Source organism: Dendropsophus ebraccatus, chromosome 9, assembly GCF_027789765.1.
Source record: "Dendropsophus ebraccatus isolate aDenEbr1 chromosome 9, aDenEbr1.pat, whole genome shotgun sequence".
NCBI classification, from domain to species: domain Eukaryota; kingdom Metazoa; phylum Chordata; class Amphibia; order Anura; family Hylidae; genus Dendropsophus; species Dendropsophus ebraccatus.
This window is the reverse complement of record NC_091462.1, coordinates 102,180,557-102,197,495: the sequence shown is the minus strand read 5'-3', so window position 1 is coordinate 102,197,495 and position 16,939 is coordinate 102,180,557. Positions and strand designations below refer to the sequence as shown.

General features: G+C 45.2%; 1 protein-coding gene across 1 annotated transcript in view; it reads left to right on the top strand.

Moving 5' to 3' along the window:
• ADCY9 (adenylate cyclase 9) overlaps window positions 1-16,939 on the top strand; it is a 79,816-nt gene that overhangs the window by 52,445 nt on the left and 10,432 nt on the right. Inside the window, exons 2-7 of the mRNA XM_069984112.1 lie at window positions 7,881-8,071; window positions 10,436-10,537; window positions 11,765-11,985; window positions 14,362-14,464; window positions 14,577-14,785; window positions 15,506-15,665. Coding sequence (XP_069840213.1) covers window positions 7,881-8,071; window positions 10,436-10,537; window positions 11,765-11,985; window positions 14,362-14,464; window positions 14,577-14,785; window positions 15,506-15,665 — 986 coding nt within the window. The remainder of the gene's footprint in view (window positions 1-7,880; window positions 8,072-10,435; window positions 10,538-11,764; window positions 11,986-14,361; window positions 14,465-14,576; window positions 14,786-15,505; window positions 15,666-16,939) is intronic.

Here is a 16,939-nt window from a genome sequence, read left to right as displayed (position 1 = left end):
GTCTCTGGCTGGGAGGTGGAGATCCTGGATTTGATCTCCCGGACACCCTTCCAGAGCCCCAGGAGTTTGCAAAAGTTCTCGGCATCGAATTCGGCCAAGGGGATTACCCCAAACAAAACTGGGACAGCAGGCTTAAGATCGCTGCTCAGAGGGTGGATCAGTGGAAGGGTTGGTCTTTGACCCTCAGGGAAAGGGTTAACCTGATCAAAACATTCCTGCTCCCTTTGCTGATATATCTGGGCAGTGTTTGCATTTTGCCAGAACCTCTCTGGACTCGGGTCTACAGTGTGTTCTTCCAACTGTTATGGGGGAATAGACTGAACCTAGTCAAGAGGGAGGTTACTTACCGTACGAGGAGACAAGGGGGGTTGTGTATGGTCAACCCCGTGGTGTTCCTGGTGAATACCTTTCTTAAGACCAACATTGCAAACCTCTGGAAAGAGAGGGCTCCTCCGTGGGTATTCTCCTGTAGGGGATGGTTTCGGCCTTTCTTCCAGGAATGGGAGACAGGAGGGCAAGTGAAGGATCTCCGCACACCACACGGGCATCTTCCGGCTTATGCTACCCTGGTTCTGAAGGTCATTCGTCGGTGGGGTTTGGGGATGTGGGAGATTAGGACTCTGTCGAGGAAATTCCTTGACAATAGGGTCCTGTCGTCCCATTTCCAAAAACCGCTGGCGCTCAAGGATTGCCCAAGTCGGGATCTGGAGGTTGGTTTGGGCCTATTGAATTCCATCAGGATCCCCTTGAAGTTTTGGGACTTGGCTTGGCGCTGCTTCCATGGGAAACTGTATGTGAGGGACAATCTGAAGTGCAGGAGCTCTGAGGATCGGGGATGTCCCCGGGAGGAGTGTGGAGGCATGCTGGAAAGCATGGAGCATTTTCTGCTTCATTGTCCCTTTAATACAGAGGTTTACAACAGGGTGGGCGCTTCCATCGGGTGGCCCAGGTTGGCCCGTCTCTCCTATGCGGAATGGGCCTATGGAGCATTCAGAAACCTTGGTGGCTGGGACCGGAGCACTTTATTCCTAGTCAGCATAGTGGTCAGGTACCACACGTGGAGTGCACGGTGTTTAGTGTCGACGCAGCGTAAAATCCTCCCTGTGGATGAGGTGGTTAGGGGCACACTCGGTGACCTGGTGAAGGTGCGCTCTCTGGAGTACGAGAGGCTGGGGGCTGGTAGGGCCTCTTGTCTTTGGAGGGGCTTTGCCTATAAGGTTCCTTAGCCTGCGTCTCCTCTCCTGGTGGTGGGCTGATGCTGGCACATTAGTCTTTTGTTTTGTGCTGTAGAGATACTGGAGTATAGGGCTTGCAGGCGCTGATCTTGGGCTTTCGGGTTGTGTGTGGGGCTGAGAAGTCTCATTATTGTTGGGTTTAGTATGTTATATATTTTTTCAAAAGTTTGTGTATTGTGATTGTCTTTGTGATTATCTTTGTATGTTTGTATAAATTGTATATACTGTATATATTATATATGTTTTGTTTGCACCTGGGGTTCGGGTTTAGTGATAGGTTGGGTGGTGGGTAAAAGGGGGGAGGGGGCTTCTGTGGGACTTTGTTGGGACTTTTTTATATATATATAAAATCCTGGGCTGGTTCATGGACGTCCGTGATCATGTACTGGGGGCATGGGATGCGGGACCAGCTCAGGGCCAAAAAAAAAAAAAAAAAAAAAAAATTAAAAAATATTAAAAAATATCATATGTATTGTTTAGTTGTAGGTTATTATTTTGTATTGTGTCTTGTTTAGTTTTAGTTTATTTGTGTAGTGATGTCTTGTTTAGTTGGTGTTGGGTTGAGTAGAGTTATGTCTGTGGTATTAGGTTGTGCACAATGCAACTGGGCCAGGGGGTTCACAATTAGTTAGTTATATAGGTGTATATATAGTGGTGTATATAGGTGTATAGTATATAGTAGTGTATATATAGGTTTGTATATAGTAGTGTATATAGTTTATTAATATGTTTAGCTAAATAGTTTATATTGTGTATATATTGTATATAGGTATATGGGTGTATATATTGTATATAGGTATATGGGTGTATATATTGTATATAGGTATATGGGTTGTCTGTGTGGAGGAATGAGTGCGGGGATGGACCGGTGCTTTATGTTATGGTTTCATTTTTCTATTTATTGTCTTGTTCTGGTCAGATATGGTATATGGGGTGTTATTTCTGTATTTATTTATTGTTATGTTTAAAATTTTAATAAAAGAAATACAGGATGTAACTCAGGATCAGTACAGGATCAGTAATGTTTGTACACAGTGACCCCACCAGCAGAATAGTGAGTGCAGCTCTGGGGTATAATAGATAGGGTTGGCCTGTTGGGTATCTTATAACCCTGCCTTTGGTTAGGTCCATGATGCTTTGCATCTAAATGAAGTCTATGCGCTTCTTCTTTGCTGGGTAGAGAGCTGACAACCCCCTTCCCCCCCGTCTCCATGGCCATTACTCTCTGTGGCCGCTCTCTAGTTACTATCTTGTGGTGGAGATGATGCAGATATTTGGGGTTGGCTTCCTTCTCCGTATAATGTCAGGCCCGGGTATGATTTACCCCTGACGTCTCTTGAACACATGAGCTTACAGCTCTTCCCTGCTCCTCAGGAGTTATATTACATAAGGATGAGATATAGAAGAAAGATATAATTACTAGGACGCTGCTGCCTGTTCTCAGATGAGTCTTCACAAGCTGCTTTGTGCTTTACCCGAGCATGACATCCTTCATGTGACTTCAAGTAATAAGTAGCAGCCAATGGAAGGGGACAGGAAACATGGCCGCCTGGGAATTAGTCGGCTCACAGCTGAAGGTTTGTTGCAACTGTATCCTGTCAGCTCTGGAATCAGGACAGATACAGATACCCGAGCGTTTGCTCATCTCTCATCATTATACACTGATTAAAAATGGGCAATCCCAGAAATCTAGAATGGGAATACAAAGTTCCCCATTGGTCTTTGGGTCACTTCCCACCTAACTGACCCTTGGGGCAATTACACATCCCCTAGATTACTAATAATGGAGTCCTACAATGGTACTCGCCGCCTAAAAGCAACAGGATGGGATTAACCAGTACTGGGCCCCCTCTCTCTGTAGGGGTCCTTGAACACGGCCCGATATGGGCTGACGCAAGGAGTCAAGCGAGTGCCGATCAGTGAGATCAGTGCTCGTATGCAGTAAGCGTGAACCATCGAGTAATGAAACAAAGTATCATTTGTTCGACCATTATATGTATTGCTGCTGACCTATAGCAAGAAATTTTAAAGCTCACACACAGATTTTTGTGTCTTCAGCAGAAAGCAGCAGCTCAGAACTGGGGGAAGGAGACTGAATAGATAATAACAAGTATGGAAGGAATTGTTAGTCTCACCATGGGCAGCAACAAGTTATGTTTCAGTGGTACAGTATATCCCTTTAAGAGCCCCATAGCACATTTGTCCGCTGCACCGCTCTCTCTGAGACTGTTTAAGGTAGTCGGGTACAGTGCTCATCTATCTTTGTAAATGTGTATGGAGCAATGGCGCTGCCTCTCCATTCTGTCAGGGGACAAGGAAACCCCTGCTCCTGTGATCTGTGGACATCCTAGAAGTTGGATTCTCACCAAGCATCCTGGCATACATCCATGATGGACCACAAGATTGTGCGGAGATCTAGTGTTGTCACCCTCGAGTCACGTCCACGTGTCTGTAAGCCTGAACATATTTAGTCTTTGGCATAGTAAACAGCCTGGCCGTAAATCATCCATCCTCCATTAAATTACCTGTGTTCCCCTTTAAGACATGAGCTCTAGTCGGTGAGTTATATGAGATGCATACTGCAGGAATAGGAAGCACTGAGTGTTCCTGTGATGTAATGCAGAGATGTATTAAGAGATATTGGCACCCACGGGCTGCACCGTCCAGGCTTTTCCATAGTGCCGTCTGCATTTCAAGTATGAATACCGCTGAAACCATGATGTCATGTATTATAATCTATCCAACTTTCAGGGACAAAGGAGCTATAAAGCCGTGCTCCCCCAACCTGTGGCCTGGCTGTAAGGGCATGCTGGGAGTTGTAGTTGTAGTAGATCACTGCTATAAAGGTCCCACGTGAGGGGCACCAGTTGCACAGACCTGGATAATAATGGCTAGCTTCTCCTATATACACGTATACCAATTTAAAGGCGTTGTCCATGACAACCCTATTTATAGCTGAACCTATTAGCTGATCAGCCCAGGTCCAGTTTCTGGAACCCCCTAGTTATTTTCTTTTTTTTTTTTTTTCCCGGAGGAAGTTGCATCTCGGAATAGATTTCCTCTGGAGCAGCAGCTGGTGGAAAAATGTACTATAAAATGATAGCCATCTGAATCAACGGGATGTCGCGAATAAACGGCATGTAAGGAATGGACGCACTGGGTCTGCCGGAGCTGGAATCACTGAGACTTACCGATGTCCTTGCAGGCCTTGCTTTTACTTTATACATTACCTGTCCAGGCTAAAGGGTTCTTCTTGCGGTCTTCTCCCTGGGTCCCGCGCGCTCCAGCTTCAGAGTGGCGTGTCTCAGCTGACAGGCCGCTCAGCCAATCACTAGCTGCGGCGGTCCCGGCCTGTGATTGGCTGAGGGGCCTGTCAGCTCAGCCAATCACTGGAGCTGGAGCGCATGGGACCCTGGGAGAAGACTACAAGAGGAGCCCTGCAGCCTGGATAGGTAATGTAAATCGTCAGTTGCCAGCCGCGCACCCCAATTACACGTAGCGATGTGCGGTCGGTGCCCGACAATTATAGGTTCAAACCTATATCAATGATCAGCCGATGATCGTTGTCATCGGCTTATAGTTGTATTTATTACACGGAGCGATAATCGGCTGAATCGGCCCGATTCGGCCTATTATCGTCCCGTGTAATAGTACCCTTAGGGTACAAACACACACACCGTATACGCAGCGTATTTACTGCTGCGATACGCAGCAGATTAGATCTAAATAACTGAACACAGCATCAAATCTGCTGCAGATCTGCTGCGTATACAGTGTGTGTGTGTGTGTGTGTGTTTGTACCCTTATAGGGTTTGTGCTGTGGGGCATAGAGGGAGACCTAAGCATAGGGCCCCACTTTTGATAGTACTTAAAGGGGTATCTCTAAATGCAATAGCAAATTCCCTTCCCTGGTGGGGAGGGGTTCGGTTATAGGATTTAATGCAGTGTTGTTTTGATCCCCCCTGTTCACTAGAACAAGTTGGGAGAAGCACTCAACCCAGTGATTCTTTTGCCATCCATATAGGCTCCATAGACTTACCATCTCAAGATAGATGGGGAGAGAAACGCTTATCCAGGCGCTTCTCTCTGCATGTTCTAGTGATCGGTGGGGGTCTCAGCACCCTGGTGTAACTATCTGACAATGTAGAAAACATGACAATGAATGACCCTAATCTGCGTCCAGGCCTGTTTATTCTGCTCACAATGCCCCATCCCTGGGTGATAACTGGCATACAAGAAGTGCTTGTGCATGTGCTGCCACCTGCTGGCCGTTGGGCGCACTGCACACCAGCCTCTTGCACAGCTGCTGAGCCATAGTTTCCTGTATGTATATTTTTGTGCCTCTAATTCTCACGCACCGGTGTAGCTCAGGCCTTGTCCTCACCGCAGCTGTTCTCATTCACAGGGATGACTATGTGCTGCGGCAGGACTGGCTATGGTATGTGGCTGCATTCGGTTCCCTCTGTATAAGGAAAGTTGTGGAGAATCTCCAAGATAAATAGTTTATAATAAAAAAAAAAAAGGAGTAAATGGGTAACTCGGCACCAGATGCCAGGGCGTACGCCTGTGAAGGGCAAAGCATGGGCTAAAGTCATGGCAGAACAGAGAAGTAGAATATACTGTATACATGAGACCTATAAAACACACATTATAGTGTATACTGAGGCGGCTGCTGATCAGAGCTGCCTTATAGAATGGAGGTCCCCATAACTGTGATAGCCATAGTGCCTGTAACCATAGCTATCCATACTGCTACTAGTCACTGCCTCCATAACAGAGCTGGACTTATTACCCCATAATACATCTAGATATAGTGCCTCCATTACAGAGCTAGTCATACTGCCAATATTACAGAGCTAGTCATACTGCCAATATTACAGAGCTAGTCATACTGCCAATATTACAGAGCTAGTCATAGTGCCTCCATTACAGAGATAGCTATACTGCCTCCATTACAGAGCTAGTCATACTGCCAATATTACAGAGCTAGTCATACTGCCCATAATACATCTAGTCATAGTGCCTCCATTACAGAGCTAGTCATAGTGCCTCCATTACAGAGCTAGTCATAGTGCCAATATTACAGAGCTAGTCATAGTGCCAATATTACAGAGCTAGTCATACTGCCAATATAACAGAGCTAGTCACACTGCCAATATTACAGAGCTAGTCATAGTGCCAATATTACAGAGCTAGTCATAGTGCCAATATTACAGAGCTAGTCATACTGCCAATATAACAGAGCTAGTCACACTGCCAATATTACAGAGCTAGTCACATTGCCAATATTACAGAGCTAGTCATACTGCCAATATTACAGAGCTAGTCATAGTGCCAATATTACAGAGCTAGTCATACTACCCATAATACATCTAGCCACACTGCCTCCATTACAAAGCTAGTCATACTGCCAATATTACAGAGCTAGTCATAGTGCCTCCATTACAGAGCTAGTCATACTGCCTCCATTACAGAGCTAGTCATAGTGCCTCCATTACAGAGCTAGTCATAGTGCCAATATTACAGAGTTAGTCATAGTGCCTCCATTACAGAGCTAGTCATAGTGCCTCCATTACAGAGATAGCTATACTGCCTCCATTACAGAGCTAGTCATAGTGCCTCCATTACAGAGCTAGTCATAGTGCCTCCATTATAGAGATAGCTATACTGCCTCCATTACAGAGCTAGTCATAGTGCCTCCATAATATAGTTAGCCTTACTGCCACCATTACAGAGCAGAACTTAGCACACCTTTAACAGAGCTAGCAACAGTGCCCCCATAACATTGAGATCTAAATTGCACATACAGCATAGTTAGCCATTGCGTCCCCATAACAGAAATAAGTACTTTCATAAGAGTTATCCATAGGGTCCAATAACAGAATTAGCCATAGCGCCCTCTAAAACAGAGCTTTAGGAATATTAGACAGCTCCCTGGATCTAACATCTATTATACCCCTTATATACAATTATATCTATATACCCCTTCCTATGGGCCGCCAACTGAATCTCACCTACCATGTAATGTTGTGTGGGATCTATCTAAGTACCGGAAGGCTTGATATCATTTAAAAATCTATATAACTTTCTGACACCAGTTGATCTGAAAACCGACATGGGGAAGCCGGTGCCGGGGTATTTTTTTGAACTGTTGCCCGGTTCCTGTGTACTGTGCTGTTCTATTCCCGGACACCTTCCAGGGCTGAAGCACTGGAAACGCGCCATTAAAATCAATGGAGCCGAATCACAGAGGGGCAGGGGTTTCCTCCCACTGGGGGTGGTCCGGCCGGTCTCCAGTGCTTCAGCCCTGGCCGGTGCTCGGGAATAGAATGACGCGGGAACCAGGCCGCAGTTTAAAAAAAGGAAGGCGGCACCAGCTCCCCCGTGCCGGCTCTGTTCTATCCATGTGAGAGAACATAAAGCAAATGTACTGCTGGTACATTCACTTTAAGAGGTTAATATAGGAAACAGAGACTTTATGGGCCCTGTGTAATCGCACCCCATATACTGTAGTTACGCCATGATTGTAACCATTAAGCTCTATTTATCTCCTATCTATCTATCTATCTATCTATCTATCTATCTATCTATCTATCTATCCATCTATCTATGATAACAGTGGTGATGTTCCTTTGTTTTCTTCAGGCCTGAAGACGTATCTGATCTCAGGGCGCAGGCCGCGTGTCCCCAGCTGCAGCTGCTCCCAGACCCTGCTACCCCAACAAGAGGGATCAGACCCCGGCAGCGGCTCACAGACACCCCATGGCATGGGGGGTCTCATTACTGACAGCACCAGCGACTCTCTTCTTCATTGCTCTCACATGGATAGACTCAAGGTGAGTAATCTTCAGTGCAGCGTGTGAATCATGAAAGTACAGCCTGATGTGGGGGATTATAGTATCAGGTTATAGAAAAAGTAAGGAAACCCTGCACACATAGGGTTAATGGCGCAAATGTCATGTGAATTGTGTGGCTGATAGAGAAGTGTTAATGGTTTGATCTCTGTGGGATGCTAAGAGATTGCCCCCAGGAACAATCCCCTGCCACCCTTTGTCCTCATTAGCAGCAATTAATTACAGCCCCCCCGGGTGCTGCTCCCTATGGGTGTGCGGAGGGAGTGCAGCCCTAATGAGGCTCCCATCCAATCCTCATCTATTAATGTCCCCAGGCCTCCTGCACAGAGACACCACAACACAAACAGCACATTCCTGGCGGGGAGGGACTGACAGCAGTGCCGGCTCACACGTGCCGCAATACACTTCTTTATTACAATCACACGAAGAACTTTTTTTTTTAATGAAATGATAAAAGTCACTGGAGAGTTACACAACAGATACATGCCAGATATACCCCTGTGTATGGGCCGCCAATTGAATCCCACATACCATATAGTGTTGTGTGGGATCTATCTATATATCTATCTATCTATCTATCTATCTATCTCTCTATTATCTATCTATCATCTATCTATCTCCTATCTATCTATCTATCTATCTATCTATCTATCTATCTATCTCCTATCTATCTATCTCCTATCTATCTATCTATCTATCTATCTATCTAGCAAATAGATAATCCACGGCACTCACGGGGTTAAACGGTGAAAAAAGTAAGTGATTTATTGCAGCATTCCAAAACAAGACACGACGTTTCGGTAACCTCACGTTACCATCCTCAAGTGTGAGCAGTGCTGCTTAGATTTTCTGTTACATATCTATCTATCTATCTATCTATCTATCTATCTATCTATCTATCTATCTATCTATCTATCATCTATCTCTCTATTATCTATCTATCTATCTATCTATCTATCTATCTATCTATCTATCTATCCATCTCCTATCTATATATCTATCTATTATCTATCTATCTGTCTATCCTAACAAAACTAAATAAAATGGCTAGTATCTGGCCCGATAGACACTGTCATTAAAAGGAACTTTTGACATGTTATGGGACATGTGGAAGGAAGAAGGTCCAACAGCATCTGTAGTGTAATTTCAATGATTTAGTAGCAAGGCCAGGTACATGGCAATGTTTTGACCCTACATGGGTCTTTGTCAAGCAGGCTCCAGTAGGGTCGAAACATTGCATGTTATATACCTGGCTTTGCTAATAAAGCATTGAAATTACACTTCTTATGCTGTTGGACCTTCTTCCCTCCATATATCCACACCTACCGTTGGGACAGTAAGCTTCTCCAGCATGCATCTACCTGCCATCTCTTTTGCACGTCTTGGACAATGTTTCTTTGGCGCTGTTAAAATACTGTGGTGGTGATGTTATGGGATATGTCAAAAGTTTGGATCGGGAGAACAAGCTGGGGGAAGCACCTGGTAAGTCGATGGGGCTGCCTAGATAAATAAGTAGCAAAAGAAAAAGTGCAGCTGGATTGGTGGGGGTCTCAGTAGTGAGACCCCCTCAGATCAAAACTTCTGACATGTTAAAGAGGTATTCCAGAGAAAAATGGTGTTTTCTAATCAACTGGTACCAGAAATGTATACAGATTTGTAACTTCTATTTAAAAATCTACAGTCTTCCAGTACTTATCAGCTTCAGTATGTCCTGCAAGAAGTGGTGTATTCTTTCTAGTCTGACACATTGCTCACTGCTGCCACCTCTGTCCATGTTAGGAACTGTCCAGAGCAGGAGAGGTTTTCTATAGGGATTTGCTCCTGCTCTGGACAGTTCCTGACATAGACAGAGGTGGCAGCAGAGAGCACTGTGTCAGACTGGAAAGAATACACCACTTCCTGCAGGACATGCAGCAGCTGATAAGTACAGAAAGATTTGATATGTTTAAACAGAAGTACCTCTCTGACACCAAGTGATGCTCCCCTTGAAAAAAAAAATGTTTATTGATGGGTATGCTTTAAGGAGCCACCATGGTGCTGGTTCAGATTCCAAAATTAGAGGGGCTGCAGCTGGTGCAGCCCTTTCATCTCAGATAAGGGATGGTGCCAATGGGCCATGTTTGCTGACAGTATGAAATTGATGTCAAAGCCTAGTCTTTACAACACGATCACAGACAACATGACTAAAATGGATTCCCTGGTGGCCGGTCATAGGTTTTATTGTAGCCATTGGGTTCCATATTTAAATCTGTATGCAGTGAGCGCCCCCTAGTGGTGGTTCCAGGCAGCTAGAGTGTTCTCTTTCTGCTCAATATTCATATGATATATTTTATGGTTGCCTGACAGAGCTGTCCCTCATGTGGAGAAACTGCAGTCCGGGATGGAGTGGAGGAAGGAGCATCAGCTGTAAATGGGACCCCAGAAGAATGGAAAGGAGGGGGCAGTCGGGTAAGTGTAAATGGGTGGATGGTCCTCCAAGGTGCAGGTGAATCTATGCTGACTCCACTCTACAAAATATGGATCTCACCATACAGCTCCACATACCTCAGCTTCCTGAGTCCCATGTGATATAGGATACTATGCTCTAAGCCATGGGTCTCAAACTCGCGGCCCGCGGGCCAACTGCGGCCCTCGGGACACTAGTTTGCGGCCCCCACCTCAATGGTAAGTTTACTGTAAGTGCAGCCTGGGGGCGCTCCGGCAGAGAGCTGCACTGCACTGCACATGTAACTACAAATAGAAGATAGATGTGCCGTGTTTCTGTCGGAGCGCCCCCTCCCCCGCCCTCTGCTCCGGCAGAAACACGGCACATCTATCTTCTATTTGTAGTTACATGTGCAGTGCAGTGCAGCTCTCTCCTGGAGCGCCCCGGCCCCCTCCTCCCGCAGTGCTCAGCTCCACTCCTGCGCGGCGCCGGAGCATGACGTCACCCGGACCGCACGTCCAGCCAATCAGTAAGGGGACGTGTGGCCTGGGTGAAGTCATGCCCCGCCGGCCCTCAGGTAAGAGTACTCTCGGCGGGGGGTGATAGTGGTGTGTGGGGGAGAGCTGGGGGTGATAGTTCTGTGTGTGGGTGGGAGGGCTGGGAGTGATAGTTCTGTGTGTGGGTGGGAGGGCTGGGAGTCATAGTTCTGTGTGTGGGTGGGAGGGCTGGGAGTGATAGTTCTGTGTGTGGGTGGGAGGGCTGGGAGTGATAGTTCTGTGTGTGGGTGGGAGGGCTGGGAGTGATAGTTCTGACGGGGGGAGGGCTGGGAGTGATAGTTCTGTGGGGGGGGGAGGACTGGGAGTGATAGTTCTGTGGGGGGGAGGGCTGGGAGTGATAGTTCTGTGTGTGGGGGAGAAAGGGTTTTAACAGATGAATAAAAACATTTGATGACATTGGAATGTTTTTGTAAGAGCTTTTCTTGTGAAAAACCTGATGCGGCCCAGCCTCACCCAGACTCTACCTCCAGCGGCCCCCAGGTAAATTGAGTTTGAGACCCCTGCTCTAAGCTATTGTTACAATTGTTGCAGAGCAATTCAACGAGCCATTGTTGCTGTAACTAGTGGGGGCTTTGGGACTATAGGGGGATAACTGATATAATGGGAGCACCTGGGAAGTGAGAGATGTGAGGATGAATGGAGGCATCTGCTGTGATAAAATACATGATAGTTTCCCTCGTTCCTCTGTCACAGCCTACAGCCATTGGACGCCATTTAAAAACCCAAAATGGCCTTCTAAGCCCACCACCAGAAGATACCCTGAACAACAGCCAGGCCTCCCTGTATGAGATGCTGCAGGAGAAGGGTCGCTGGTGCGGGGTCAGCATGGACCAGTCTGCTCTCCTCCCGCTCCGCTTCAAAAACATCAGAGAGAAGACGGACGCTCACTTTGTGGAGGTTATTAAAGAAGACAGGTACATTCATTTTATATGATCGGGGATAGTATTGCTCCAATCATCCACTTAACAGCTTTTAGGAAATGTTCTTCATGGCGAAAAATTCTAATTTCTATTCTAGAATTACAAAATGAGCGTTGGAAGTAGTAGAATGAGAATTGCATTACTTTACAGAGAGGGGGAGAGAGAGGAGAGAGAGAAGAGAGAGAGGAGAGAGAGGGGGAGAGAGAAGAAAGAGAGAAGAGACAGAGAAGAGAGAGAGGAAGGAGAGAGAGGGGAAAGAGAAGAGGGAGGAGAGAGAGAGAGAGAGAGAGAGAGAGAGAGAGGAGAAAGAGAGATCGTAGATAGATAGATAGATAGATAGAAACATGATAGGTAGATAGATAGATAGATAGATAGATAGATAGATAGATAGATAGATATTGCTAGAATAACCGAAATGTCTTATCCAAACAAAAAGATTTAAAAGTTGGTCTGAGTTTCTCCCTACATAATAATGCCCTGTGATTACAGCAGCATCTGCACATATTCTGGCAGTGTTAAAGGGGATTAGTGTCAAGTGTATGGCCATGTTCACACGTAGCCATTAATTAGCGGTATTTTGCAGAGATTTGTACAAACACGGCAACACTGGGCTAATTAACACTAATTAAATACTATGTGTGAACATAGCCTGAGCCATCAGTCAATGAATGAGCAAACACTCCTGTATCAGCTGATTGCTGATCACTTTATGGCTGCACATCTCCCTCTATGATGCTGCGTTACACGGAACGATTATCGTGCGAATTTGCACGATAACGATCGAATTCGAACGATAATCGTACGTGTAAACGCAGCGAACGTTCAAGAGACGAGCGAGAAATCGTTCATTTTGATCTTTAAACATGTTCTCAAATCGTCGTTGGTCGCTTCGTGTAAACAGTCAATCACCGATTTAACCTATGTGCGAGATAGGCTTAGGCGATCGCAAAATGATTTTTCCGTACAATATATCGTTCCGTCTAAAAAAAATATCGTTACTTCGAAATCGTTAATCACACGATCGGGCGAATTATCGCTCCGTGTAAGCGCAGCATAAGCAGGGATTGTGCAGCCGGCACTGATGTAAGTGGTCCAGTGATTGTGCTTCCACACCAACATTCAGCTGTGTAAACACATCATTAGATGTGGATTAGATAAGGGTCTGCCTGTCTAATGCTATGTTTACACGGAGCGATAATTTGCCCAATCGATCGTTAAACGTTTTTTGCAGCAATGTTTTTTATTTTTGTAACGATCAGCTTTTAAATGAATAAATCATTCAAATAATCGTTAGAAAAATCGTTATAACGATCGTTTATAAGATCGCTTCAGCCCATCTCACACATAGGGTGAATCTGTGAAAGACTGTTTACACGACGCGATCTGCGATTTTTAGCGAACGACCAACAACGATTTGAGAACATGTTGAAAGATCGAAATGAACGATTTCTCGCTCGTCGCTTGATCGTTCGCTGTGTTTACATGAGCCGATTATCGCTCAAATGCGATCTTTTTTGTGAAAATTCAAACGACAATCATTCCATGTAAACGCACCATTAAAGACCTCACACATAGCTTTTAATTAGCGTGAATAGCGATATCTTGCGTCATCGTGGTAGAATGTCACTATTTTGCTGCAATACTGCCAGAATTGCAGCTAAATTGCAATATTTTATTGCAATATTTTGCAATCGCGCAATGTGCTTCAAAATAACGCAAATTAAACGTTATGTATGAACATAGGGGGAGATTTATCAAACATGGTGTAAAGTGAAACTGGTTCAGTTGCCCCTAGCAACCAATCAGATTCCACCTTTCATTCCTCACAGACTCTTTGGAAAATGAAAGGTGGAATCTGATTGCTTGCTAGGGGCGACTGAGCCAGTTTCACTTTACACCATGTTTGATAAATTTCCCCTATAGACTCACACACGATGGAGTTTCATTGCCATAACACAATGAAGGAGGGCTGGACGTGATGTTGTCAAACTCCAGCTGTCGCAAAACTACAATTCCCATCATGCCTGGACAGCCAAAGCTTTAGCTTTGGCTGTCCAGGCATGATGGGAATTGTAGTTTTGCAACAGCTGCAGGGCCTGAAAAATAACTGAGAAGTTTAGAAAAAAGGAAGAGGAAGCTGAATCGGTCTAGGCCTATCTAACTATAAAAGGGAAAGATGCCCCCAGAAGCTGAATTGGGGTTCATGTAGGGTCCAGTACATAGTGACTGATCCAGCTTCATAATAACAGCCTAAAAATAACTCAAGAAAAAAAAAATACAAAAGTCTAGATAGTGAAGTAAAAGCCAAGAGCAGAGATAATCCCTTGACGCATCAAAGACGCCTCACTTTGACCTGTCTTCTTCGTCCAGCTTAATGAAGGATTACTTCTTCAAGCCGCCCATCAACCGACTGAGCCTGAACTTCCAAGACAAGGACCTGGAAACGGCATATCGAGGCAGCTACCAGGAGGAGGTAGTAGATAAAAAATGGCCATTAACCTGACCTGACTAATACTCACAGGGTGATGTATATGGCCCCTTTGTTGGATCCCCCTTCATGTCAGCTTCTTATTCTTTGTCTCCAGGTGATGCGCATGGCGCCGGTGAAGACATTTGCCAGCGCCACCTTCAGCTCCTTGCTTGATGTGTTCCTCTCTTTCTTCATATTCCTCCTCCTTTCCATCACCTGTTTCTTAAAGCCGGGTACAGTTCCTGTTTCTCCCCCAACACCGGCCATTGTGGTGCTAGCTGTCTGTGGCCTCCTAGGATTCCTCTCCTTGCTTGTTTCCATCAGGTAAGGCAAATGGACAACATCTTACTCCTCAGTCTTTCCCAACCATGAGCTCTCGAGATGATGAGAGTTGTTGTTTTGCAACACCCAGAGAGCCATAGGTTGCAGAAAACTGCTCAAATATAATTAAAGGGGTATTCTACTCAAACATAAATTTTAATATATTGCTGCCTCCAGTGAGACTAACAATTCGTTCAATATTTGTTATTATCTACTTAGTCTCCTTCCCCCCCCCCCCCCCCCAGTTCTGAGCTGCCACTTTCTGCTGAAGGCACAAAAATCTGTGTGTGAGCCTTTGTCTCTGTCTCCCCTCCTCCCCCCCTCCCTTCTGAGACAGCTGATGTAAACAAGTCCCTGGCAGGCTTTATCTGCAACTCAACTTTGTAGTTTATTTGCTGGTTCCAGTTGCTGATTATCCCTCCCAGCATTACAGAGTTGCAGATAGGGACTTGTTAACAGCAGAAAGCAGCAGCTCAGAACTGGGGGTAAGAGACTGAAAAGATAATAACAAGAATGGAAGGAATTGTTAGTCTCACCATGGGCAGCAGCATATTAAAAGTTATGTTTGAGAGGAATACCCCTTTATATATATATATATATATATATATATATATATATATATATATATATATATATAGTGTGTGTGTGTTTGGGGGGGTCATTTGCTTATGGTAAAAGTGATGCCATGGTTTCATAATTTACCTTCTTCTGCTCACCTTGTAGGATGGCATTCTATTTGGAGGACATGTTCCTGTGCACCAGAAGGCTCCTGGAAGTAATCTCTGGTTGGCTTCCACGTCATCTCATTGGCACTGTGCTTGTGTCTCTCCCTGCAGCTGTCGTTTTCTCCTACTTGATCCAGGACTTCTATACCAACGCACATGTATGAATATGGAGGGTCTTTTTACATTCCTTGTGCTTTTTTAAAATATTTTCCCTTGTAAACTGCCTGAGAAGAAGAGACAAGAGCGGAACTATAGCCAGCTTTAATAATAATAATAATAATAATAATAATAATAATAATATCTTTATATTATATATGTGTTCTTGCACCTCATTGGGACCTTTGAGTACAATAAAAGCTGAATATATATATATATATATATATATATATATATGCAAGAACACAAGTCTGTGGGGGGTTACTGTCTTATATGAGTTCTCTGATATATGGCACTATGCATATTCTTAAAAAACAGCACCACACCTGGTTGTGTGCGGTGTTACAGTTCAGCTCCATTTACTTTATTGGAACTAAGCTACAAACCTGAGGACATGCTGTTTCTGGAAGAGAGCGGACATGTTTTTTTAAAACGACTCTGTCCCCACAATCTGACCCCCCAAAACCACTTGTACCTTCAGATAGCTGCTTTTAATCCAATATCTGTCCTGCGGTCCGTTCGGCGGGTAATGCAGTTATTGTGTAAAAACAACTTTTAAACTTGCAGCCCCGTGCCCTACGGGAGTGGCCTGGATTGTGTATGCATTAGGCTGGCACAACCTCTCTGTCCCTCCTCCCCACCCTCCTCATCATTAGGAATGCTCCAGGCAGATTGCCTCCTATTCGTCACCTTTGTGAGCCCGGCACATGGGCTGGATCGTTAAGGACCTGTGCAAATGTTCAGCATGGAGAAAATGTTCTAGTGGCATTCCTAATGATGAAGAGGGTGGGGGTGGTGCAGTGTTAGGGCACAGATACTCCAGTTGGGCACAGGGCTGCCAGTTTAAAAGTTGTTTTTTAGCACAATAACTGCATCACCTGCCAAACGGCCCCCAGGACAGATCTTGGATTAAAAGCAGCTATCTGAAGGTACAAGCAGTTTGGGGGGGGGGGCAGATTGTGGGTACAGAGTCGCTTTAAGCCTGGACATCCTCTTTGAAGTCCCTGCCACTCGTCCCTGACATCAAAAGTTTTCAGAATGAAGTGGGAGAAGCACTCAGCTAAGCTATTCTATAACCGTTTTGCTAGTTGCTACACAGAATGGACTCTATAGTAGGGCGAAAGGGGGGGGGGGCGGAAGGGGTTGGGGAGATCTGATCACCTAGATTTTCACCAATCAAAACTTTAGACTTATCAGAAAGGTATTGCTACCTATGATGCAGTATTAGTTTCCTGCCAGCAGGTGGTGGTAACCAATCTTATTAAGCTATGGGGCC